General features: G+C 38.1%; 1 protein-coding gene and 1 pseudogene across 1 annotated transcript; one reads left to right on the top strand and one right to left on the bottom strand.

Moving 5' to 3' along the window:
* LOC137002623 (zinc finger protein 845-like) lies at positions 1–27,387 on the bottom strand. The gene is made up of 2 exons (XM_067362387.1): positions 26,890–27,387; positions 1–1,344 (listed from the first exon to the last, which is right to left on the bottom strand). Exons 1-2 carry the CDS (start codon positions 27,385–27,387, stop codon positions 1–3), a joined length of 1,842 nt encoding a protein of 613 aa, XP_067218488.1.
* Positions 9,287–12,834, top strand: LOC137013794 (oocyte zinc finger protein XlCOF6-like; annotated as a pseudogene).

A 27,387-nucleotide genomic window follows, 5' to 3' on the forward strand; every position in this document is an offset into this window, starting at 1 on the left:
TTACCATGATTTCTGACTGTGGTGATGTGGTTTCACTACTGCATGGATCTTCATGTGTATCTTCAGGTGACTTTTAAAACAGAAACTCTTTCCGCACTGATCACACGTGTGCAGCTCCTTCGTATGAACTCTCAGGTGTGACTTCAGGTATGATAACACAGGAAATGTTTTGCCGCACTGATCACATGCGTACGGCTTCTCTCCAGTATGAACTCTCATGTGAACATCAAGACTTTGTTTATATGTGAATCTCTTTTCACACTGATCACACTTGAACGGCTTCTCTCCGGTGTGGATCCTCATGTGAACCTGAACATTTTTTTTGTTTGGGAAACTCTTCCCGCATTGATCACATGTGAACGGCTTCTCTCCAGTGTGGATCCTCATGTGAATTTTAAGAGAGTTTCTGTTTGTGAATCTCTTCTCACACTGTTCACACATGTACTGCTTCTCTCCAGTGTGGATTCTCATGTGTTCTTTAAGGTGTGCTGATTGTGTGAAGCTCTTCCCACATTGATCACAAGCGTATGGCTTCTCTCCAGTGTGAACTCTCATGTGTCCTGTAAGATGAGCTAATTGTATAAAGCTCTTCCCGCACTGATAACAAGTGAACGGCTTCTCTCCAGTGTGAAGTCTCATGTGAAGCTCAAGATATTGTTTGTTTGAGAATCTCTTTTCACACTGATCACACTTGAACGGCTTCTCTCCGGTGTGGATCCTCATGTGAAGCTGAACATTTTGTTTGTGTGGGAAACTCTTCCCGCACTGATCACATGTGAATGGCTTCTCTCCAGTATGAACTCTCATGTGACGCTCAAGGTGACTTTTGTTTGGGAATCTCTTTCCACAAGGATCACACTTGAACGGCTTCTCTCCAGCGTGAACTCTCATGTGAACCTGAAGATTTTTTTTGTTTGGGAAACTGTTTTCACATTGATCACACATATATGGCTTCTCTCTGGTGTGGATCTTCATGTGGTGATTAAGACTTTTTTTATTTGTAAATCTCTTTCCACATTGATCACATGTGAACGGCTTCTCTCCAGTGTGAACTCTCATGTGAAGATTAAGTCTTTGTTTGATTGAGAATCTCTTTTCACACTGATCACACATATACGGCTTCTCTCCAGTGTGGATCCTCAAGTGAACATCAAGATTACGTTTGTTTGAGAATCTCGCTCCACACTGATCACAGGTGAATGGCTTTTCTCCGGTGTGGATCCTCATATGTCCTTTAAGGTGTGCAGATTGACTGAAACCTTTCCCACATTGATCACATGTGAACGGCTTCTCTCCAGTGTGAACTCGCATGTGAACCTCAAGATGTTGTTTTGTTGAGAAACTCTTTCCACACTTAGTGCAGGTTGTAGATTTCTTGGCTCTTCTTTCCTTTAAAAATGTCTTTTTAGTCTTTGAGTGGCTCAAAGGTTTTTCTCCAGGTTTGACATGATGTTTCTCCTCCACTTCACTCAGTTCTTCACTCTCCTCACTCTCTTCCATCAGCTCTGAAAAATAAATAAATAAATAAATGTTTAATTTTTTTTCAGTAAATCTTCCAGTTATTATTTTTTAAATATTATAGGCAAAAGTAAAATGTTTGTGTAGTGGGAAATGATGATTTGCTGCTCAAGAAACAATTTTGATCAGTGTTGAAAAACAAGTTGTTTTTAACATTCTGATGAACAGAAAATTCAAAAGAACAATATTTATCTGAAATGGAAAGATTTTGTAACTTTTTATGTAACACAATATAAGGCATCTTGTGTATCAAATCATCGTAAGTCTAATGTGACCGTCCCTTAATAATTAAAAGATTTTCAGTAAAATAAATTAAATATTAATCTAAACCTTAGAGCCCAAATTATGGCACTATTGTCTATTTTTTTAAGTTATAATCATGCTAGATAATAACTTTGTTCATCAAATACATTTTTATATTAGAAAGGATTTCTAATTATTAAGGATTTCTATTTCTGAAGGATCATGTGACTGTGAAGACTGGAGTAATGATGCTGAAAATTCAGCTTCGATCACACGAATAAATTAAATGTTACTATATATTCACATAGAATATGTATAGTTAGATTACTTCTAAAGTAAACTTGATTTAGTGAATAATCTACAAACAACACATTAAATCATCAAGTCTCCTCACATTCATTCTCTAGTTCTTCACATTCGTCATTGACAGGCCCAGCGGAGGGTCTTTGTCTCCTCAGGTGTGAATCACAGCATTATTCATGATGCTTCACGCCCTCGACACATACAGCCATTCTGACACTAAGAGTGTCTTACAAAAGATAAATCACTATATTGTTTCGTATAGGACTGACCCCTAATAATTGACTAACCGTTAGTGAGCCAGAAGAGGCTTGATAGACCAAGATTTGATTAGTTAGTCACAAAAAACTTAGCAGGAAACCCAAACATTCACCCATCATTCATCAACCTCGAATATGGCTTATCACTTGAAACATGTAAGCAGTAGTAACTTTACAATCCTCTCGCTCTAATGTTAGTCTGGTTCGATCAATGTGTGCTGTTATCTGGCTCATGTCCATATGTTTGTGTGGAGAGCGTGTTTACTGCATGACATGGAGGCGCCGGTGCGATCTGTCATGTCTATCATTGTGCTGAATACAGTGCAATCAGACTTTAACCATGAAAATGTTTTTAAGAAACTGATAAAAGCACAAATATCAGGACATGTCAAAACTTCTGCCCCAAAACCCCCTCAGACCCCAGAGGATTCAGTTATATTGAGCTTTGTTGGTAAAATGTCTGCTGGAATGTTGAAAAATGTTTAGTGTTAAAATGTAGTATTTTAATTGTTTTTTTTTTTCTTTACAAACCATTGTTGTAACGAACTTAACCTTTTAGAATGTTTTAAAAACTATTCATGTTGAGAGCACCATACAAAATACGCTTACAGACAAATATGACCATGATATAAGGAAAAGACAGAGTAGGGGACAGAGAAATTATTTATTTCTAAAAGACATCAAATTTAAATAACTCAAAAAAGTACCAGTGTGTTTGCCACATTGAGAATGTTGCGTAGAATCAATCCTTCATTTATGTACTACATGCAAATAGTGATTAGCTAAGTGCCAAAGTGGGCTAAAAACATGCTAAGAACTGTATAAAAACTACATAGTAATCATCTGTGACAACTACCAACCACCAAGTAACACCATAGCAACCACCCCAAGTACCTTAGTAACCATTTAGCAACCATCCAGGTTACCTTAGCAACCAAGTGACATTTTCTTCAGGAAATGTACATTCTAGAATTATAGTATTCCCCAGTCATTTCCTATGGTGCCGATTTTTGTCCACAAAGGACCAATTAAGGAGTTTTCTTTTTTAACATTGGATAATCTAGTCCATTATTTTTTTGTGATTTTTTTCTTTGAAAAGTAAGACAAAATAATAAAAAGCAAATTTAATTTATACAAAAGTGAAAAAAATGGCAAAATAAGTCTTTTAAAAAAGGTGTAAAAAACATTCTGTATTCGGCCAAGTGTTTCATTATATTTGGTTCCGGTGCATCTCTACTCATTATTATGATTTTTATACAAGCACATGACACGGCTTAGGGTTGAGCTCTGAGTATGAATAACTTCTATAATTTATTATAAATACAACAGTAACTATAATGACTAGAATTATGGCAACATTGTCTAAAGCTGTGAACCAGATATAAAATAAATATAAAATAAATCAGTTAAAATAATATTTAGTTTGACTTGATGCTGAAAATCAATATGAAAGTTTCTCAAACCTCCTTTTACTGACCATTTGTTGAACACAAACAAATAAGACATGAATCTTTCTATCATGAATGTTGTTCAGCATCACGAATTAATGAAGAATAAACACCAACCTCTTTGTTCTTCAGTATCTTCAGTGTGTTTCATTCTGCAGGGTTCTGGATCACTCATGTTCTCACTGTCCTCTTTAATAAACTCAGTCTTTGCAGATTTCAGCTCTTCCTGATGCTCTGATGCTCGTCTGATGGGAATATTCCTGCATTTATTGAGGAACTGCTGTGGGAGGAGCTTCACTGATGATGTAATCACAGTGGGCGGCGATTCACTAATAATGTGATTGCAGTGGGAGGAGCTGATCTGCCAATATCAAAAATATATCAGTTACTAAGTGTGTTTTATATTGATGTCTTGATAAGAGAATATAAATAATGTAAAGTCTTCCAAATATAAATAATGATAAGAAAAAACAGATGCAGCATGAAGACAGCAATAAATGTAGATATTTGTAGTCATCAAATCCCCTCAGTCTGTTGACAGCAATGAAATGAGCTTTAAGTGTCAATTTACAGCAGATCTGAAGACATCAGCATAATAAATGAGGTGAAAACAGGAACTATTGACATGAAATAAAGAGTGTTTTCAGCAGTTTCTCTGTTAATATTGATGATCCTCAGACTATCAACACTCATTCAACAAGACATTCAGATCATCTCACTTTATTCTGAGTGTTTGCTGTTAGAAACTGATTATTTGAGTCAGGATATATGAGAAATAGACTATAAAACTGCTCTATTGAAAGACATTACTGTTATTTCTCTAAAGCTAAATAACTACAGCATACAATATGTCCATATTAATCTAAATATAGTCTGATTTTATGATAACTGCATTAATTTCAATAAAGTAATTCAGTGATTAATATGTTGCAGTTTTTAATAGCAGAAACTGACAATGTTCCTAAAACCTTTAAAAATAAAGAGAAGCACACATATTTAATCTTTCCAGTATCAATCTGTTCATATTTATCTCTATTAACATTGAAGTACAGATTTAAAATATCTCATGGCTCATTATAGGCTCAATGCAAAGTATTTAACAGGATCATATATTTTAATAATATGAGTCATTCAGTAGCAGTTCTTCTCACTCCAAACACTGAAACTGTAATGACTCATCCCTAGACATGGGATCCATTTTGTAAGCTTTATTAAAAGTATGCGTCGTCGTACAGGCAGGGGTCAGAACCAGCAAACACAGCAATGAAGAGCAGGCAGAATCGTGGTCGGAAACAGGCAGGAGGTCAGGGAAACAAGCAAGATTCACAGTCCAAAGAACAGGCACTAGGTCGGTGGGCAGGCAGCAACGGGTCAGTAACGAGAAACATACAAAGACAGCAACAGGTAATCCAACAGGGTATAAACGCTCAGAATTGTCAGCCGGAGCAATGATCAAGACTTCGCATAGCAACAGTGTCTGGGAGCTGCTAAATAGTGTTCATAACGAGTAGCAGCTGGCGAGTGATCAGAGTCCAAGGCACGGGGTTATGGGAAATGTAGTGCGAATCAGTATACATGGATGAGTGGATGCGTGAGTGTCAGTATTCAGGAGATGGAGCCCTCTGCCGGCCAGTAGAGGGAATCACGGGGTTCGTCTCCATGACAGAAACAATGGTGAGTTGTGACTGAGCTTCAGCAGTTTCAGTGTTTTTTGTGTTGTCAGGATCAACAGTCTCTGTTTGGTTAGAGTCTCCAGGGTCATTCATGGTCCCTGTTTCTCCTTTTAACACCTCCAGAATCCAGCTGGACACTGTAGGATCTCGAGTCGATGGGCTTCACCACTGTGCCCTTTCTTCAGATCTTATGAGGCTCGAATGCTTGTATTCTCACAGTCACCTTGTTTTAGTGCATCTTGAGTCTTTGGCTGATCTGTTAAAGTATGTTTGTTGCAGTTGTTGGAGGCTGGTTTTCATGGGTAGTCGTGTCTTAGTCACCACAGAAAAACCAGCAACAGTGGCACTATTCTGTCTATTGCAAGAATGTTCTCATAACTCACTTTGATTAGCTTAGAAATGCTGTGAGACCTTGAGAAGAATCTGGGAAACTTTGGGAAAGTTACATCTTGCATCAATCAAGAAGATTAGAGGCTTAAAACAGTGATACGTCAGAAATATAATTTATCACAAAAACTGAGTCATAATATATTGAGTCATAATTTAGAATATTTTAAGACTTTGAACAAGAAGATACACAGAGAAGTATTCTGACCAAATTGTCAGTCATTTAAAATGAATAGTTTAGGCCAGACTCGACTTACTTTACCTAACCTGAGAATAATAAATAATATGGTTAAAAGTGTTGATCAGAGAACACACCGCAAAACAATCTGACATATTAAAAGATTCACCCTTGATATCCAATAGCCTCCCATATACATTTCAAAGAGTTTGTTCTAGTCAGTTTAATGTTCATTCACACCACGAGGCTTCATGAAGTCAAACTTACTATGAACTTTAAACAAAACTTTTTCCAAAATAAACTGAAATGATCTCATCACAGCTTTACACAACCAGCAGAAAGATGAGCAGCGTGTTGTTTTTTGAGTGATTGTTATTTTTATAGATGGTTTTGTCGTTTACAGTATTTGGCGCGTCTACCGTTGGCTGCAGATGATGTCACCGCTCATGCGCGCCTTCCTCTCATTCAGTTTCAGCGGCGAGTCTTCTGAGGAGAGTCGAGCAGTTCACGGTATTTCTCATATTTACACGATCATCAAACACACTTTATACAGTTAATGGGGGCAAGTTTCCAAGCACTGAAAATAATTTATGTGGCCCTGATAAGATCTACGGTGGACTATGGCAGTATAGTGTATTCTTCAGCAGCTAGATCCCATTTAAAACAATTGGATCTGATTCAGGCTCAGGCGTTGAGAGTGTGTAGTGGAGCTTTTAAAGGAATTAAAATCAATAGAAGAACATCTAATAATTTAGCAGTATGTAGTGGGAATGATTGCAAATTTAGTTGCTTTGCATAGGGTGGAAAAAGGAAAAACTGACAAAATCATAATATGTACAAACTCCGCTTCAGCTCTTGTTCGTCTAATATCGTTCCATTCAAGTCGACAAGATATTCTCTACTCAGTTACAAGAATAACACACCAGGGTGGACTAGTTACATTTTTATGGGTTCTGGCGCACATAGGAGTGGAGGGGAATGACATAGTGGACAAGGTCGCAAAGAAGGCATTAAAGAAGGAAAATGTAGAAATGCAAATAAGAATCAGTAAAGCGGACGTAAAATGTATAATCTGAAAAAAAAATAAAAATAAATAATAACCAGAAATGGCAAGAAATGTGGGATAGTGAGGAGAAAGGGAGACATTTATACCATATCCAAAAGAGTATTAAAGTAAATAAGGTGGGCAGTGGAGATAGCAAAGAAGAAACGGTACTTACGAGACTAAGACTGGGAACACTGTGCTCTGAATAAAACATAACAAGGGGTGCAGAAACTCACTTTAAAAACAATACTAAGTATGAATGACAGATACTGGGCTTTATTATAGGATATAAAGGTAGTTTTTTTTTACCTCTCCCTGATTCTGATTCTGGATATTATAGATTATACTGTAAACTTACTGACTGATCCGCACTCCGGAACAGAAGGTGGCGGTAATGCACCATTAAGCTGGATGCCAACCGCCATTAAAAAAGAAGAAGAAGAGCCTTTATACAGTTTGATCAAACGACAGGCTCATTTCTGTGTTGTTTTCATCGAGCACAGCGATACTTGTGTGTCTTCTCTGTCTTCTTCCTGCTGAAATAAACATTTAGGCGATTTTGTGTTCTTTTTTGTGATTGTTTCATGTTTTATAGTGAAAACTGTTAAGTCAAAGTTTGAAATATGAGGGGAATTGATGGGAATCGATCTCTAGTTTTGCTGCTGCCATTTTATTTCTACTCTTTTAACATCTTTAGATCATCTTTGTCACTTTACAGTATTTAAACACACAGGAACAGAAAGTGTTAAATTCATTAAGCCTAACGAGACACATGAGATATTTTACATCAATAAATAATTGTATAATTAATATAGAAACGTAAATAAAAGCTTCTCACCAGAAACATTGGTTTGTGATGCTGTTTATTTTTTAAATATTTTATAATAATTGCACGTTGTTCAATCTAATTACATTATTGCAATAAATATAGTTACTAGAAGATCAAACTATTCATTGTCATTATGCTGCTGTAGTTATTTATTTGTGTTTGTTGTATTATTGTTTTATCCATGTCATATTGTGAGAAATATCAGTATTGACTTTCAATAGAGCAGGTTTATAGTCTTTTCTCATATATCCTGACTCAAATAATCAGTTTCTAACAGCAAACACTCAGAATAAAGTAAGATGATCTGAATGACTTGTTGAATGAGTGTTGATAGTCATCAATATTAACAGAGAAACTGCTGAAAACACTCTTTATTTCATGTCAATAGTTCCTGTTTTCACCTCATTTATTATGCTGATGTCTTCAGATCTGCTGTAAATTGACACTTAAAGATCATTTCATTGCTGTCAACAGACTGAGGGGATTTGATGACTACAAATATCTACATTTATTTCTGTCTTTATGCCTTAAATGTTTTTCTTACAGTTCTTTAATACTTTTCTAGATGTCTGCAATTATTTTAAAGAAGAAACAGAATAAAGTTAGAATTAGAAACAAAAAGTTCTGAATTAGCATCAGTTGCTTTACGATAGATGGATATAAATGCTTCATATAAAAGAAAGAAAGAAAGAACTTGTCATTATTTAGAACAATAATAATTTTCTGACATTCAAACACTGTATTTAAGGATCACAGTGCAGCCCAAAATACTCTTTCATTGTCATTTTAAATCATTATATTTTGCCACTTTCCTTCAAACCACTAGATTTCATTCATTTGTCATCAAGAAGATTTTAATCATTTAAAATATAATTAAATTTAGTATGATCTCTTATTATTTTATATATTTTATTAAGTACAGGTTAAAATAACCGTTGGTTCATTTTTACATTAAATATATCTGTTACACTAAATGATGATGGAAGATTAAAACATTTTTTTTTTCACAACAGTAATTTGAAACATTAAAACAGACACATGGATTTAATGGGTTTTCTATTTAAAATTGCTTTTGTAAATTTAAACACAGTAACTGATATATTTTTGATTTTGGCAGATCAGCTCCTCCAACCAATCTTCAGTTCAGTAAATGAAGCCACGCCCACTGCAATTCACCCGTGAAGCTCCTTCCATACCAATCACATCATCAGTGAAGCTCCTCTCACATCACGCACATCATCAGTGAAGCTCCTCCCACATCAGTCACATCATCAGTGAAGCTCCTCCCACAGCAGTTCATCAATAAATGCAGGAATATTCCCATCAGACGAGCATCAGAGCATCAGATCATCAGGAAGAGCTGAAATCTGCAAAGACTGAGTTTATTAAAGAGGACAGTGAGAACATGAGTGATCCAGAACCCTGCAGAATGAAACACACTGAAGATACTGAAGAACAAAGAGGTTGGTGTTTATTCTTCATTCATTCATGACGCTGAACAACATTCATGATAGAAAGATTCAAGCACTTCTGCACATTTAGAGAAACAGTCGAACTATGAAATGAGAGATAATGTTCTTTTCTAACAAAAGCTCAGTAAAGGGAAGTTTGAGAAACTTTCATAATGATCGTCAACATCAGATCAAACTAAATACTTATTTCACATAATTTAAAATCTGCTTCATAGTTTTCAAGAGTGTTTCCAGAATTTAGGCATTTTCACTATAGTTTACAACATTGTTATTTTTAGGAATAAACTGTAAACACCAAAATGTTTGAAGTAAATGAACTTTCCAGAATGGCTGACAGGGTTGTAAGTGTAATTTGAGCAAAATCTCTTCTTACAGTAACTTTGGTAACAGGGTTGAAGAATGCAGTCATTCATTTGTGTAAAACTGAGACAATGGATTGAGATTATTTTCTTGTCCCATCATGCTGTAGAGAGAGCCCAGATGATGTCACTTCCTGGGGCCAGTTGCATGAACTTATTCACTGTATTAAGACCAACTTACAGTTAACCAAGGGGTAATCAATGTTATTTTCCCAATTCAAATTACACCAATCTACCTTTTTATGTAACAGACATTTCCTAAAAAATGAGGACCACTCTTCAAGAAAAACATTAGTGTCTTAAAGGGGGGGTTGCATGCGATTTCACTTTTTTAACTTTAGTTAAAATGTTGCTGCTTGAGCATAAACAGTTATTGCAAAGTTACAGCGCTGAAAGTTCAATGCACACGGAGATATTGTCTTTTAAAGTTATGGCATTTTATTGCCTACAAAAACGACCGGTTTGGACTACAACAAGCTTCTTCCCGGGTTGGTGACATCATAAACCCTTGCTATTAACATAAACACTGCCTCCGGGAACACGCAACAAAGTGGGCGAGGCCATGTGGCGCAGCATAATGAAAGCGGAAGAGTTGTTTACACCGAACGCGAGCTGTGTGACGCGACGCATCAAAAGATATAGAACCCATTATAATCTGTGATATTTTCTACACTGGATGCGGCGCTGAAGACAGATTCCTGAATCTACACGAGTTTAATGCTGGATTTACACAAAGACTTTTACTGAAAGATGAAGCAGTTCCCACTTTAAAAGCAGAAGCTGCTGTTTATCAGCCCCAAACTGTAAGTACGTTTTATTGTCTTTTAAACGTAATGTTATAGTTCTGTTGCTATTTTTAATGCATCTAGGACGTATACAAAGAGCAACTCGTTTTTGCTAGCCAGTGCTAGCTAAGTTCTAGTTCAACAAACACCAACAAACGTCTCTGTTCATAGACAAACAGTTGTTCATGCTATAAATTAAAAGATACCTTTACAAAAATGCGGCTACTCAGTCATGTATTCGGCTACAGTAAAGATTTAATCAGGATAAAACTGTATATTTAAAGCTAACAAACAGCAGTGACAGCTTATCTAAACACTTTGACACAAATACTAAATTAAATACCATTCATAAACATCCTTCAAAAGCCGCGATTACAGAGGTTCTATTTTTTCCTCTTCATCTGGGTCTGATTCGGCTCAATTTGATACAGCAATGTAGGCGCTATTATTTACTTTCCACCTAAGCGCGTAACTACGAATGGTAAGGGGCGTGGCGTTTCCGGACGCTTCAGCGAATCACGACAGACTGGGCCAGTTACCAACCTGCTAACCAATCTGAGCACATTGCGTATGTCGGAGGGAGTGGCTTCATAGAAGCAGGAAGTCAAACGAGCCGTTCATATGACAGTGCAAACAGAGGTGTAGAATAAAGATAAAATATATGAAAAATACAGCATTTAAAAAAAAACGAAGCATTAAGACATGTTAAACTGTGCCCCCAAAACACAATCAAGCCTAGAAAAAAAACATGTAACCCCCCCTTTAACTTTTAAGACTAGTCTAAGTGGTTTATGCAACTGGCCCCAGGTGTCACAGTTTTAAGAAATCCTGTTTTGAAAGCAGGAAAATCATGTCAGAAGTAACAGGGTTGAGTGAATCATGAAGGACACTGATAATAACACATTTAAAGATGCAGTCAGTCTAGACTTTGAGCATGTGAACTTTCTACAGACGCTGAAATGATCATGATATGATGTCACACTCCGTGAATCTCTTTTAAAAACATAAATAACAAATACTAATCATTCCAAAATATTAAAATATACAATCTAAAACTGCAAACCACTGGATTGTGTCGTTGAGATGACCGGTGAGTCTGAACAATTGGAAGATTAATGTTAAAGTTTCATGAACATATGCAATTAATTTATGAAAATGCAAATGTATCAAAATGATCGGGATATTTTTTTAGCAAGTCTCAATTTTATGACTATTTTATTTTATTTTGATGTACTGAAAATGAAATGACTCTCTTTTTTTTTCTTTCATTTCAGAGCTGATGGAAGTGAAGGAGGAGAGTGAAGATCTGAGTGAAGTGGAGGAGAAACATCATGACAAACCTGGAGAAAAACCTTCGAGTCGCTCAAAGACTAAAAAGACATTTTTGAAGAATAAAAAGAAATCTACAATCTGCACTCAGTGTGGAAAGAGTTTCTCAACCAAACAAAGTCTTAATGTTCACATGAGAGTTCATACAGGAGAGAAGCCTTTCACATGTGATCAATGTGGGAAGAGTTTCAGTCAATCATCAACCCTTAAAGAACACATGAAGATCCACACTGGAGAGAAGCCGTTTACATGTGATCAATGTGGGAAGAGTTTCAGACAATCATCAATCCTTAAAGAACACATGAGGATCCATACCGGAGCAAGACTGTTCACATGTGATCAATGTGGGAAGAGTTTCACGCAATCATCACACCTTAAAGAACATGTGAGGATCCATACTGGAGAGAGACCGTACACATGTGATCAATGTGGGAAGGGCTACACGCGATCACAACGCCTTAAAGACCACATGAGTATCCACTCCGGAGTGAGACCGTTCATATGTCATCAATGCGGAAAAACATTTCTTCTGGAATCAGCTCTGAAGAGACACCTGAGAGTTCATACGAAGGAGAAGCCACATTCATGTTCTGTGTGTGGAAAGAGTTTTTCACTGCTGCAATATTTACATGCACATCAGAAAACACACACTGGTGTGAGAGAGTATGTGTGCTTTGAGTCTGTTTTACTACAGCAAACAGTTTAAAACTGCACCAGAGAATTCACACTGGAGAAAAACCTTACATGTGTTCACACTGTGACATGAGATTCAGTCGGTTAGAACATCTGAAAACACATGAGACAATCCACACTGGAGAAAAACCTTACAAGTGTTCACACTGTGACAAGACATTCAGTCAGTCATCATATCTGAAAACACATGAGAAGATCCACACTGGAGAGAAGCCGCACACGTGTGATCAGTGTGGAAAGAGTTTCTCCATTAAAAGTCGCCTGAAGAAACACATGAAGATCCATGCAGAGGAGAAACCACATCACCACAGCTGAGAAGAGACTCAGCCAAATCTCTCCTCTCCACCTATAGTTGGCGCTGTTGCTCTGTGTCTGCTGTTGAATTATCCAGGTTGTGGATGAGGAGCGACCCCTGATGTGATTGTGTACATACAGTAGTACATAGTTCAGTGCTATATAAATGCTTCATTCATTCATTTATTCAATATGCGTTCTTGTCTGTTCTTATGAAACGTCATCAGTTGCTGCCCAAGTTTTGATCCAATTCAAAGTTCACATCTAGCCAAAGAAAATTTCAAATCCACTTTTATCGAGTCTTACCTCAGCTAGTCCTTCTGATGATTGCCACTGGCTCTGATGTCTCTGTAGTGGTTAAACATGAGATATAATTCATCTTTTGTATATATACTGGGCAATCTGAATGAATCTATAATTTGTTGAAGTGAAAGTGAAATTTCATAACTTTACTGTTGTAGCCTACAAAAGCGCTGACTTTGTACATTTGACTGAATTGTTTGCTTTATTCTTATTGTAGCTTCTTGCCTTACTTATACTTTTCTAATGGTTATTATTGATCATTAAAACTAACAAAAAGAAACAGTGTTGTGTTTTATGTTTGCACTATATGCACATATTACCTGAACCACATATGTTTAATATTTTTTAAAATGTAAACAAAAAGAGAAAGAGCTGTGTTTTATAGTTTGTTTGGTTATAAATATACATGGAGTGAAGATAATCGATGAACGTGTTGCCTAAATTACATGCATGGCTATTAATATGTTTAAGATTTTTTAAATGAAAACGAAAAGAGTGGTGTTTTATAGCATATTTCACTTTATGGTTATCTAAAATATACATACAGGGATAACTGGAGTAGCCAGAGTGAGACATAATGTTACATAAAGCACCATCACTTCGAAGGAATTATATTTGAAAGACTTTTGGCTAATACTGTGTAACCCTTTTCACCATAAGCTCGTGATGATGCAAGTACGTTATACAGCAACGTATAAAGTATTGAACCCTCTTAACCCTAATGCTTGGTAAAATGGTGAAAGAGACATTCCATTGTATAATAACCCTGTCTAAGAACACTATAATTCTCACTATATCTTTGCTCATCAATGGGTACCTGAAAGAATATTACGTGTTTTAAAACATAGAATATAACAACAGAAAACACTGAGCTACACAAATACAATGGCTGGTGACAGAATAATAAAAAGGATCGCCATAGCTCAATTTCATCCTTTTATATTATACAAAACTCACATAACAGTTGAACAGCAAAAAGCAAATATGAAAATAAAATCCAAATTAGAAAAAAACAAACAAAGTCATAAGTCTGTGATAACCTGAGTGCACTCTTATTTTTCAGTTCTTTTAGCAGGCCTGCATTAAGTTAGTTCGTTGGCGCGCTTAATGTTGGAGCTCATAAAATGAAGAAAGCAACAATACCTTCTGGTGTAGAGTGAAGAAAAAAACACGGATCCTACCGCGACTGTAACTCTCTCTCTCCTCCGGCGAACTCCGTTTGCAAGCGGCACAGCAAGGGTTAATCAGCGTCGTCTGTCCAGCATCGACAGCCAACCGGTCCCCAATGAAGAAAACATCTGCGTCAGCCAGCGAATCTCTTCCCGATATTGTCTTCCCTCGTCCAGCATGCAAACGATGTGTAAACGTTAAACCCACATTAATAGCATACTAGCCCTCGTGCTCACTCTCGTGCTCAGTTCTCGTTTTTTTCTTTTTCCCTTTTTTTTTCGTTTTCATTCTCGCCTCTCGCGGGATTTCACATAGTTCAACAAGATACTTCATTAATCTCTAACATTAACAGACTGATTAGTGATCTTCTCTTATGTAATAAACCATCCTTAAACATTTTAGAATACAAAACTTAACTGTTAAATTTCCAGGCACATCTGAACAGCACAAAAATAATTAAATGATAAATCTTGCATATGCATTAAACACTTTATCAAACAAAATACAATAACCCATATATTTCAGAAATAAACAAAATAACAAAAAAATGATATTGATCAGGTCATTACACTCTCCCCCCACCAATATAAGACATGCCCTCATGACTTAGTGCTTCAGCAATGTAGACACAATCTACTAGTGAGTGTAATCTTAAGTGACTTACACCTAAAAGATCACTGGGCACTTATCCACTTATAAAGGCAAGAAACATATCTCGTAATAGGAGCTTTTATGACACTTGGATTTCCTAGTGTGTCATATGTTTATATGGATGGAACTCTTCTGACTCTCTGAGTTCTGCTAGTCAGAGTCTCAGGCTTTGTACCATCTGATAACATTTGAGTTTCCTAATTAACAACTTCATTTCTTGGAGACTTTTCCATTTCACCTGTTTCATGTGTCCCTGTTTCTCGACTTATCTCAGCAGACTCTGGTTGAGACCCTCCTTTGTCTGTTACTGTTTCCTCTGTAACCTCTTGGATTGCTTCTGGCTGTGTCACCTCTTGACGTTCAGTCACCTCATCCCACGCCATATCCAGGTCCAAGCTAAATGGTTCTGACATTCCTTTTTCTACTTCAGTCCTGTTAGCTTGGGCAGATAAGTCATAGCACATCTCACTTCTTTCATCCTCAGAATCTGTGTGCTCTTTCCCATGAAAATTATCTGTTTTTTCTTCTTTGTCTTTGTTCTCTGATGTCTCAGATGAAACATTGCTTCTCTCTGACACACAGTTCCGAAGTTTATGAAGTCTCTTTCGTTTCTTTTGAAGGACTCTCACACCAGGTACAGGGCCAACCGCAGGTGTTGGATCCAAGCATGCATTTTGTCCAAGAGGCAGGATGTGATTCCGGTGGAGAATTTTGATAGGTCCATTCCCATCTTCTGGTTTCAACCGAAACACTGGTAAGTCTGGCATCTGACTGTCCACCACATAAGGATTTGAAGCCCAGCGGTCTGCTAATTTATGCTTCCCCTGCAACCCTAGATTCCTTATCAAGACTCTGTCTCCAGGCAACAGCTGTGAACACCGAATCTTCTGGTCATACCTCCGTTTATTTCCTTCGTTCTGCTTGGCAGCAATGGACTCAGCAAGTTCATAGGTAGCTTTTAACTCCTTTCTCATCTCAGTTACGTACTTTAGGTAAGTTTCCTGCTGTGTGTCATCGCTGGATGTCCCAAAACACAGATCCACTGGGAGCCTTGCCTCACGCCCGAACATAAGGTAATAGGGCGAAAACCCAGTAGCCTCATTTGAAGTGCAGTTATAGACATGGACAAGGTGTCCAATGTGCTGACTCCATTTCCTCTTACTGCTTGGCTCCAGAGTCCCGAGCATGTTTAACAAAGTCCTATTAAACCTCTCAGGCTGGGGGTCTCCTTGAGGATGGTAGGGCGTAGTTCTTGATTTTTCAATTCCAAGTGTGCTAAATACCTCTTGTACAAGCCGACTCTCAAAATCTCTCCCTTGATCACTGTGCATCCTCTTTGGCAATCCATAATGGACAAAGTACTTCTCTATCAACACCTTCGCCACTGTGGAGGCTTTCTGGTCTCTCGTTGGAAAAGCTTGGGCATAGCGGGTGTAATGATCAGTAATAACCAGTACATTTTCTGTACTGCTTGAATCAGGTTCAATGGACAAAAAGTCCATACAGACAAGGTCCAGTGGTCCATCGCTTTGCAAATGAGACAGCGGAGCAGCTTTCTTGGGTAGCGTCTTTCTCTTTATACAACGGATACAGGACTTGCAGTAGTCTTCCACATCTGACTTCATCTGTGGCCAGTAGAATCTATCTTTAATTAGGCCGTAGGTTTTGTCAAGGCCTAAATGACCACAGTCATCATGCAGAGATGTTGTTACCATCTTCCTATACTTTTCTGGCAAAACTAGCTGAGAGCGAGGGGGGTTTCCAGGAGGACTTGTGACTCGATACATGACTCCTTTCCGTATCTTTAAATGATCCCATTCTCTCAACAACAGAGAGCAAGTTGGATGCTTTGTCTTGTCAACTCGTGTCAAGTCTCCTTTGTTGAGAGCTGACCATATCTCGCCAATGCCAGGACATTCTTGCTGAGCATTTGACAGCTCAGTTGAACTCAGAATAGGCATCTCCTTTACACTCAGGGTAGACATATTACAGTAGGCTTGCGGTATAGCATGTGAAGAGGGTCCCAATTGGTCAATTTCCCTACTAGGACATGGATTTCTACGTTTATTCACTTCAACCAACTGACACATGGCTCTCACACTGGCTGCAGATATGTCTTTCCGTTCCGATACTTGAGTGAGCGTAGGATGTGGCAGACGAGACAGTGCATCTGCATCAACGGATAAGCAACTTTGGAGTAATCTTTCACAAAGCGCCTATAGTATCCACAGAAGCCAAGAAATGATCGCAAAGCAGTCACAGTGTTTGGTCGGGGCCATGTGGTTACTGCTTTAGTTTTTTCTGGATCGGTAGACACTCCATCTTGAGATATAATATGCCCCACGTCACTGATGGTTGACAAAACTGGCATTTATCCAGCGACAACTTGAGACCCTCATCCTTCAAGCGGTCCAGCACCTTTAACAACCTGTCCTCATGCTCTTGGAGTGTTGCTCCGAACACGATGAGATCATCCAGATATACCAAGACTTCAAGCAAGTTCATATCTCCAACAGTTTGTTCCATAATTCATTGAAAGGTTGCTGGAGCCCCTGACATTCCTTGTGGCATCCTTTCAAATTGGTAGAAACCCGCTGGGCAGATGAAGGCTGTCTTCTCTTTATCGGAGTCACTCATCGGCACCTGATAATATCCACTCCTCAGGTCTAACACACTAAACCACTTGCTTCCGTTGAGACAGACCAGTGCATCTTCGATCCTCGGTACTGTGTACTGATCTGGAACAGTGCGTCGATTTAGGGTCCTGAAGTCCACACACATCCTTATTTTTCATCCTTTTTCCTCACCACCACTATAGGTGAGGCATACGGACTTCTTGATTCCGTGATGATCCCAGCATCTTTAAGCTGTGCCAGATGTTGCCTCAATGCCTCTAGATCAGCAGGCGCCAGTCGGCGAGATCTCTCTCGAAAAGGTTTGTCCTCTGTGGTTTTGATAGCGTGCTGTGCACTTTTACAGCAACCAACATCAAACTCGTGGGTAGGGAAAACCTCATGTCGTTCCATAATTTTGCCCACCAATCTCTCCTTCCACTCCTCAGGGACTGGTGAATCTCCGAAATTAAAGGAAGATGGGGTCAATTTTCCTGCTGACTCAGTGTTAGGCTTTTGGCTTACAGAAGACGAGGACACCACATCTACAGGAAACAGGTGAGCAACAGGCATTCGTCTGGTCAATGTAACTTCTTTTTTCGATACATTCCTGACCAGCACAGTGATTTTCTTTGCCATTACAACAGTGGGTACCTGCAACTCTGGTCTGACCAAAAGCTCTCCTAAAAACCTTGCATCGTCGCCGGGTTCACCAGAATGGCTTGAGCACGTGGAATCCCTTGAAACTTTGGCACACCGGTCACTTGAACTACCCCTCCAGGGCGCACAATAATGGGTTTACTTTGTGTGAACCACACAGTTCCTCTCTTGTGGTTGTCATCATCATCAGGTAGGCATTCTAACAGCTGTTCAAAAGCCCTTTTGAAAGCAGGATGAATGTGCATGCTACTGACGAAATTCTCTCCTATTCTCTCTTTACAGCTCTTTAGTAGTCGTCTCACTGTCGGTGTGTTTGTGCCAACGAGTATGAACGCTTCACCTCTCACAACTAGGTCAGGACACACCAACACAAGGGCATCAATAATCTCAGTCACTCCAACGTCAGCTTCCAAAAACTCCAGCTTAAGTGACAAATAGCCATCATATGGGTAATCAGCAGGACTGAGACCCCATATCTGCAAGGCACTGATAGGTGTCAATGGCAGGTGTGTCAAGTATCTGTTGTAGAAGGATCTGTACAGCAAAGTCACTTGAAAACCAGTATCGAGTATGGCTTTAGCATAGATGCCTTCAATCTGTACTGGTACAGCAGAACTTGGCCCCACTAAGCCCTCAGGTATAGTGTCCTCCACTTTCGTCTGGTTTAATGCACTTGGTGGAGCGTGTTTTCACCACAGGGAAGCCAGGCCGTTCCTTTACTGGTTCCCGCGGTAGTTTCCCAACTTCTTGTCAGTTTGATGAGGCGCTTGTTAACCCTCTTGAGATTTTCTTCACCATCACATTCCCTTTTGAAATGTCCATCCTCCCCACATCTACAGCAAAATATCCCTGGTCTATCTTCCTCAGTGCCAACTCTTTGCAGGGTTTCACTCCTCCTGTGTCTAACCTTGGCAGGGATTTCAAATTGTGGACCTTGGGTATTTGGCGGGGATGTTACTGTAGCAGCTTTAAGGCTAATCATTTCTGCTTTCATGACAGTAATGTCTCTTCTGAGTTGTTCCACTTCAGGATCAACTTTAGTTTCAGGAGTGGTCCTGGGGACAGGAGTAACAGTCAGTGACATCGCTGGGCTTTTGACATCATTCCTGCTCTGAAGCATGTCCTCTTCCTCTCGGACCTCTTTCAATAAGTCACTGAAGGTAGGTGGTTCACGCAGCTTATGTGTCATGCGAATGCGAAGGGCAATCATGTCGTGTGGCAAGGCACCTCTCACAATCTGCTCGATGCGAAGTCGATTCATTTCCAACAGCTGCACCCCTCCTTTCCTGAACACACAGTGTAACAGTTTATCTAGCCTCATCAAATAGGCGGACAGCTTCTCACCTTCACATTGAAATGTGTGTCGGAATCTAATAAGAAGATCAGATGGACTTTCAGTTGTTCCAAATGCTGTCTCCAGAGCTTGCATGTAGTCATATGAAGTAGCAGAAGGGTTCTGTGCTCGTAGAAACCTCACTATGTCAGCAGCTGGACCTTTAAGACTTTCCACTACCCTCTGCTTTTTCACATTGTCACTGCATTGCCATTCATCCAATAAATGCATAGTTTGCTCTGCCCAAGCGTCATACTCTTCTTCCCCACTGGGGGTGGGCCTCACTCCAGAAAACATGCGGAGCTTCCTGTAGCTTTGAGTATCAGCAGGTGCAGTATTGCATTTGTCCACCAGAGAACTTATGGCATTTATCAGAGCAGTGTTCATGTCAAGAGGAAAAGGGTTAAGCAAGCCTTTAACATCAGTAATAGTCTTTCCTTCATGCTTCAAAAAGGACAACAGCTTGGCTTCAAAACCTTCACCTTCTGCGAGAACAGGGAGCACATGAACAGGCCAAGGACCAGCTTTTCCAGGGAGCCCAACACAATCAGGTACAGTCTGCTTAGTAAGATCAGTGGATGTCTGAATCAGCACAAACTGGGTTTTGGAAGCTACATCTAGACAGCGATCCACTATTTTAGCAATTCCAAAAGCTTTAACAAGATTCAAAGCTTGAAGCAGAACATCATCTTTGACATTGGCATCAAAACCACTTAACACTACTGCATTCTCACGAGCTATTTGCTTCCTTTTACACCAAGCTTCAATCTCATCAACATTCATTTTGTGAGCTTAGAATAGATAAGTGAGAACTGAGGGATCTTACAAATCTATGGCGATCCCGGACGAGCCCCCAAAAATGTAACCCTTTTCACCATAAGCTTGTGATGATGCAAGTACATTATACAGCAACGTATAAAGTATTGAACCCTCTTAACCCTAATGCTTGGTAAAATGGTGAAAGAGACATTCGATTGTATAATAACCCTGTCTAAGAACACTATAATTCTCACTTTATCTTTGCTCATCAATGGGTACCTGAAAGAATATTACTGGTTTTAAAACATAGAATATAACAACAGAAAACACTGAGCTACACAAATACAATGGCTGGTGAAAGAATAAACAACAGGATCGCCATAGCTCAATTTCCTCCTTTTATATTATACAAAACTCACATAACAGTTGAACAGCAAAAAGCAAATATGAAAATAAAATCCAAATTAGAAAAAAAACAAAAAAAAAAACAAAGTCATAAGTCTGTGATAACCTGAGTGCACTCTTATTTTTCAGTTCTTTTAGCAGGCCTGCATTAAGTTAGTTCGTTGGCGCGCTTAATGTTGGAGCTCATAAAATGAAGAAAGCAACAATACCTTCTGGTGTAGAGTGAAGAAAAAAACACGGATCCTACCACGACTGTAACTCTCTCTCTCCTCCGGCGAACTCCGTTTGCAAGCGGCACAGCAAGGGTTAATCAGCGTCGTCCGTCCAGCATCGACAGCCAACCGGTCCCCAATGAAGAAAACATCTGCGTCAGCCATCGAATCTCTTCCTGATATTGTCTTCCCTCGTCCAGCATGCAAACGATGTGTAACACGGATCACTCCCGCGACTGTATGAAAATAATGTTACTGCAAAACCACGAGCTAATTTAGCCGGAGAGGCTAACAGGCATAAGCTCGCATCACAGTTCAAAAACACACACCTCCGGTGGCATGTCACTTTTCCTCAGTCACAAACTCCCACGCAGAAAGTGCGGTTTCTAATAAACAAATTATAGTCCAACTTAAAACGTTAAACCCACATTAATAGCAGACTAGCCCTCGTGCTCACTCTCGTGCTCAGTTCTCGTTTTTTTCTTTTTCCCTTTTTTTTTTCCGTTTTCATTCTCGCCTCTCGCAGGATTTCACATAGTTCAACAAGATACTTCATTAATCACTAAATCTCTAATATTAGCAGACTGATTAGTGATCTTCTCTTACGTAATAATCCATCCTTAAACATTTTAGAATACAAAACTTAACTGTTAAATTTCCAGGCACATCTGAACAGCACAAAAATAATTAAATGATAAATCTTGCATATGCATTAAACACTTTATCAAACAAAATACAATAACCCATATATTTCAGAAATAAACAAAATAACAAAAGACTGATATTGATCAGGTCATTACAACTGTAAATATTACTATAAATGACAGCAACACATCCCCCTTTGCCTTTCTGACGAGGACTGTGTCAATAATCGCAACCTTGAGGGCTAGACTCATTTAAAGTAATGTAATTGTCCGGTTTTAGCCAGGTTTCTGTCAAACACAGCACATCTAGATTATTGTCTGTGATAATATCGTTTACAATAAGTGCTTTTGGAGAAAGGGATCTAATATTCAACAACCCAAGCTTTATAATTTCTTTATCATTATTATCTCTATTTTTTATTTGTTGAACATCAGGGGTACAGACACAGTCTCTATGTGATAATATTTAGGCGTAAGAGTTTCTATGTGTTGGGAATTATCTGATTTCTGTGACGTGAGGCAGCTAGCAGACGGTCGGTACGAGTATAAAAAGGACAAAAGTACTTGATCTTTAATGTACTTAAATAAAAAGTACTGATTGATAAATGTTTATCATGTAATTTTATATGGGCCGCTTATACAATTTTATTTTATATATTTTATATAATCCTTTTACTCAAAATAATTATGAAGGATTAGGAATTGTCTAATAGCCAGCACTAGTCATTATGGATGGAAGATTAGTAGATGCATATACATATATGTATATAAAATATCTAATGTGTGTTGACAAACAATATAAAAACTGACGAAACATACAGGGCTAAAAACATTTTAAGAAATTGCTGCAGCAGGGAAGATGAACAGGCATTTAAAAAAAAAAAAAAATGGGTTACAGTTGCACAAATCTGGATAAAATGAGAATCAAGATTTTTTTGTTTTTTTTTGTTTCTTTCTTACTTTCAAATAAAATCATGATTCTCCCATGATTCTGAATAGACGATTAAACAAAATTATGTATGATTATTTACTAGAGAACAAAATATGAATTGCTGCAGTTAAAAATATTAAAGTAATTCATTTAATGAAATGGGTTTGAATGAATGATTTAATGACTATTGTTATAACTACTTTTGTCATAACTACAATGTTTTTGAACAAATCTTTTGAATGAATCATGTCCAATACATTTTACGTCACTTTGGCGCCTCCTAGTGCCGTAATAATGTAATCTTATCCGTTATTTTGGAGCGGCAAGGTTTAAATGGACACAATGGACAGTTGTGACCTAAATATGATTTTCAGTTACAATAATTAATACATTCAGAGGATCCCCCAGTTCTTGGCTATTTTTTTTTTTTAATTCACTGGAGAGTCGGTCTGAACAGATCATTGCAGCTGTTCTCGAGTCAACAAATAAGCGATTCAATGATCAGTCCAATTCGCAAATTAATTGTTGATGTGATTTGTGAACAGATTTAACAGGATGATTGAAAAGAATCAGTTCGTGCATGATTCAGACAGATACTGCTTTTTCGTCTCTGAGCATGTGACCATTTCTTCATTTTAAAATAAAGAGTAACAATATTTTTCATGAAATGTAGTGGAATAAAAAGTATGATCTTATGCCTTGGAATGTAGTGAAGTAAAAGTACAAGTTGCTCAAAATAAAATTACACGAGTAAAGTACAGATACTTGAAAATGTATTTAAGTAAAGTAACAAAGTAAAAATAATTAGTTATTGTCCACCACTGGTTTTTAAATGCATTAGAGTGCATTAAAGGTATTCAGTTTTCAGTAGGAAAGGTGTCATTTAATTTAAGTAATAATGAACATTTACAATGGAAATGATTCAATCAAAAACCAACTTTAGCTTGATAAGAAACAAAATGCATTGTGAAAAGCGCTATTTAACCCTTAAAGACCTAGAGCATTTTTGGGGCTCCTGACTGACTGCATTTTTCTCTGGTTTTCTAACCTATAACCTAGCAGTCAGCATTAAGTGCCATATATCATTTCAAACAGGACAACTTGAAGTTTCAGTTTAGCAAATTTAAAGTGCCAATTTTACTGTGACGAGCAGGGCGGGCGAGAGCCGTGAGGGAACGGCGCGAGGCCGGTGACGCGAGTGATAATGAGCGTCACCTGCGAGGCGTGCCGGCCTCGAGTCTCTCACGGAGGAGCTCCGGAGGCATAAAAGGAGGAGCGACTACAATGAAAGACGAGAGAGGACCAGGCCTGGACTTTATTTTATGTTTTGTTATGTTTGTGTGGCCGGCAGACGTCCGCGAGGGTCTGCCGGCATTACTTTCGTTTTGTTTGTTTATTTTATATTAAAGTTTTGTTGAATGTTCGCCGGTTCCCGCCTCCTTCTTCCCATATCTACTAACCTCGTTACATTTACATTTATTTTGTCTGAGAATGGATAAAATTTCCAAAATAAAAAAAAAAAAAAAAAAAAAAAAAAAAAAAAAGCCAGCAAAAATCTAGTGTTTTTCACTGGAAACTGACCCAAACCTCCTGAAGTTTTATTTTTTTTTATTTTTATTTTTTTTATATTTTGATGTTTTAAACTTTCAAATGAAATTTTGTCTAAATGTAACAATCTCTAAGAAAGTTATAGCTATTTGTTACAATATTACTTTAGATAAAACTACAATATTACTTTTTAGGGATAGACAGGTAAAGTTCCCTATTTATTGATAATGTGTGTCCAAAAAATACCAGAGGGTAAAATAAATACAAAAAAAAAAAAAAAAAATGTTATACAACAGAACACTAAAGCAAAAGTGACGTATTAGAGAAATATATATTCAATCTGAACATGAATAAAAACATTTAGTGTTGCATGTAATGAAAACAATTATGAAAACTGTCTTGTACAACAAATGTTTTTTTCACAAAATACACACAAAATGACAGAGAAAAATAAGTAGTTCAGCTGAACTACTAATGTTAATGATCTTCACAAACTATAAAATAAGTATTTCGATAATATAACAACCAAACAGAGAAATCCTGTGGCTGAACTCCTCACTGAACGCATTAAATTTGATTGCAGCAGTTCACTGTGTAGAGATGTGTTTGAAAACATAAATTGCAGTAACTTAACTTGATGTGAAACTGTTTTATCCTCATTTTTGGTTCAGCCGTGAATCTCCTCTTTACAGTACATTTTAAAGCAGACAGATTGGATTAGCGGTTCAAAATTTATTAAACATTTTTGGACGATGGTTATTTTTTGCCACCGGCGGCCGTCTAGGTTTTTAAGGGTTAAATAAAGATGACTTGACTTGAGATTACTTTTAAATCATATCATCAGCTGGATTAAAATGCCCTATAATACACTAACAACATTGGTCATAACTAATGGTATTATATCAAATCAATTTGACTTAAAACGAGGTACCAGACAAGGCTGCCCAGTATCAGCGCTACTCTTTGTTTTCAATGTATGTCACAGCATTCTAACAGAGGAAGAGGATGATAAGACAGGTGAGATCAGACCCAGGCAAAGCTAGGCTGGAGAACCAAGGAAGTGGATGGGGTTGCAGCAGACAATGACAACAGGCAGTAGCTTGAGGCACCAGAAGCTTGAAGCTCTTAGCTGCAACTGAAGCTGTATCAGTCTCACTGCACGGCCCCGAGGACAGCAGCCAGGGTGGGTCGGGATGCAGGACAGGAACGGACACAAGAAGACACAACACAAGACAACAAGAGAGAACAACAAGTAAAGGCAAAACAGAAATAAAAACCAACTTGGCACAGTGACTAAAGAAAAAAAAAAATAATAATGAACTAACTTAATATGAAATGCCTCACCGTTGATAACTGTCTGTCTGCCTGTCTTTAAGTAACACACGATTCACACCAACAACAGCCAAAAATATCTCACAAGCCACAAAAAAGACTATTTTATAAGTTGAGTGCAACATAATAATATAACAGCAAAGAAATAATCTTAGCTTAAACAGTTTCCTTCTTTAGATGCAGATAATTGTAGATAATTGTATCTTTACATGTAGAAAAGGCATTTGATAGGGTAGAATGGTCATTTCTCTTCACTGCACTTAGTCACTATGGTTTTAAATCATATATCATCAGCTGGATTAAAACACTCTATAATACACCAACAGCATTGGTCATAACTAATGGTATTATATCAAATCAATTTTATTTAAAAAGAGGTATCAGACAAGGCTGCCCACTGTTACTGCTACTCTTTGCACTTTTCATTCAATTATTTGAAGCTGCAATACGACAATCACATTACAAATATATGGAATCAAATCAAAACAAAACATCACCATCATGAAATAAGTTTATATGTGGACAACATTATTTTATATATCACAAACCCATCCTTATCACTTCTGTCAGTTCGTAATTTGTTAAGTATTTTGGTAAAGGATCAGGATATTCAATTAACTGCTCAAAATATGAAATTCTGCCCATTACTGAATTGAACAGGAATGCTGAGATATAGAAAGGGCAATAGTATGTAATCATTTTGTTTGTTGTTTTGGCTAGTCCATCTCCTGAAGATTGGAATGCCTCTGTGTGATTGCGTCATCAAGCACGTATGAAATCAGTCCAATAGGGTGACGGAACATCATAGGCGGGTGACGTCACTGACCAGGAGCTATAAAGCCTACGCGAAAAACACTCATTCAGCTTCTGTGTCTTCAGCAAGCTCTACATGTGAAATCATTTGGCCCATTTATTGTTGTCTGTCTACCAGCTATTTATTATGGCAAGCGAACAGCATTTCAGAAAGTGTGTTCATCCCTGCCCTTGTTTCATTTCGGGCAGAGATACACACCAGATGTGTGTTGTTTGTTTGATAGTGCAGCATGCCCAGGCAGCTCTCGAGGGAGCTTGTGAGCATTGTGATCTTCTTCATGAGGCTGTGCTTCTTCTAGAGGCTGCACTCCCTCTTTGAGGAGGGCGGCTCGGGTCCCGCTTCTGCCGAGGCAGACCGGTGCCTGTCGTGGGGTTCTAACAGATGGATCTAACAGAGGGTTTAGAGATGGGTGCTGCCCTATCTCAGCCTCCACTTGTTGGATCTAATGTCTCTATTCGGAGAAAAATCATTATTACAATACTTAATAATACAAAATCTGTCATTATGACAAGAAAATATCTTGTTATGAGATATATTTTCTGAATATTACGACTGTTATGATAAATGATGTGGTTTCTCCACTGCATGGATCTTCATGTGTATCTTCAGGTGACTTTTAGTACAGAAACTCTTTCCACACTGATCATACGTGTGCGACTCCTTCATATGAACTCTCAGGTGTTTCTTCAGGTTTGATGACACAGGAAATGTTTTGCCGCACTGATCACATGTGAACGGCTTCTCTCCCGTGTGGATTCTCATGTGTTTTTTAAGGTGTGCTGATTGTTTAAAGCTCCTTCCACATTGATCACATGCGTACGGCTTCTCTCCAGTATGAACTCTCATGTGTCCTGTAAGATGTGCTAATTGTTTAAAGCTCTTTTCACACTGATAACAAGTGAACGGCTTCTCTCCAGTGTGAACTCTCATGTGATCATCAAGATTAGTTTTACGTGTGAATCTCTTGCTGCACTGATCACAAGTGAACGGCTTCTCTCCAGTGTGAACTCTCAAGTGAAGTTCAAGACTTTGTTTTGTTGAGAAACTCTTTCCACACTCAGTGCAGGTTGTCGATTTCTTGGCTCTTCTTTCCTTTAAAAATGTCTTTTTAGTCTTTGAGTGGCTCAAAGTTTTTTCTCCAGGTTTGACATGTTTCTCCTCCACTTCACTCAGTTCTTCACTCTCCTCCTTCACTTCCAT

Source organism: Chanodichthys erythropterus, chromosome 3 (genome assembly GCF_024489055.1).
Source record: "Chanodichthys erythropterus isolate Z2021 chromosome 3, ASM2448905v1, whole genome shotgun sequence".
Classification (NCBI taxonomy): domain Eukaryota; kingdom Metazoa; phylum Chordata; class Actinopteri; order Cypriniformes; family Xenocyprididae; genus Chanodichthys; species Chanodichthys erythropterus.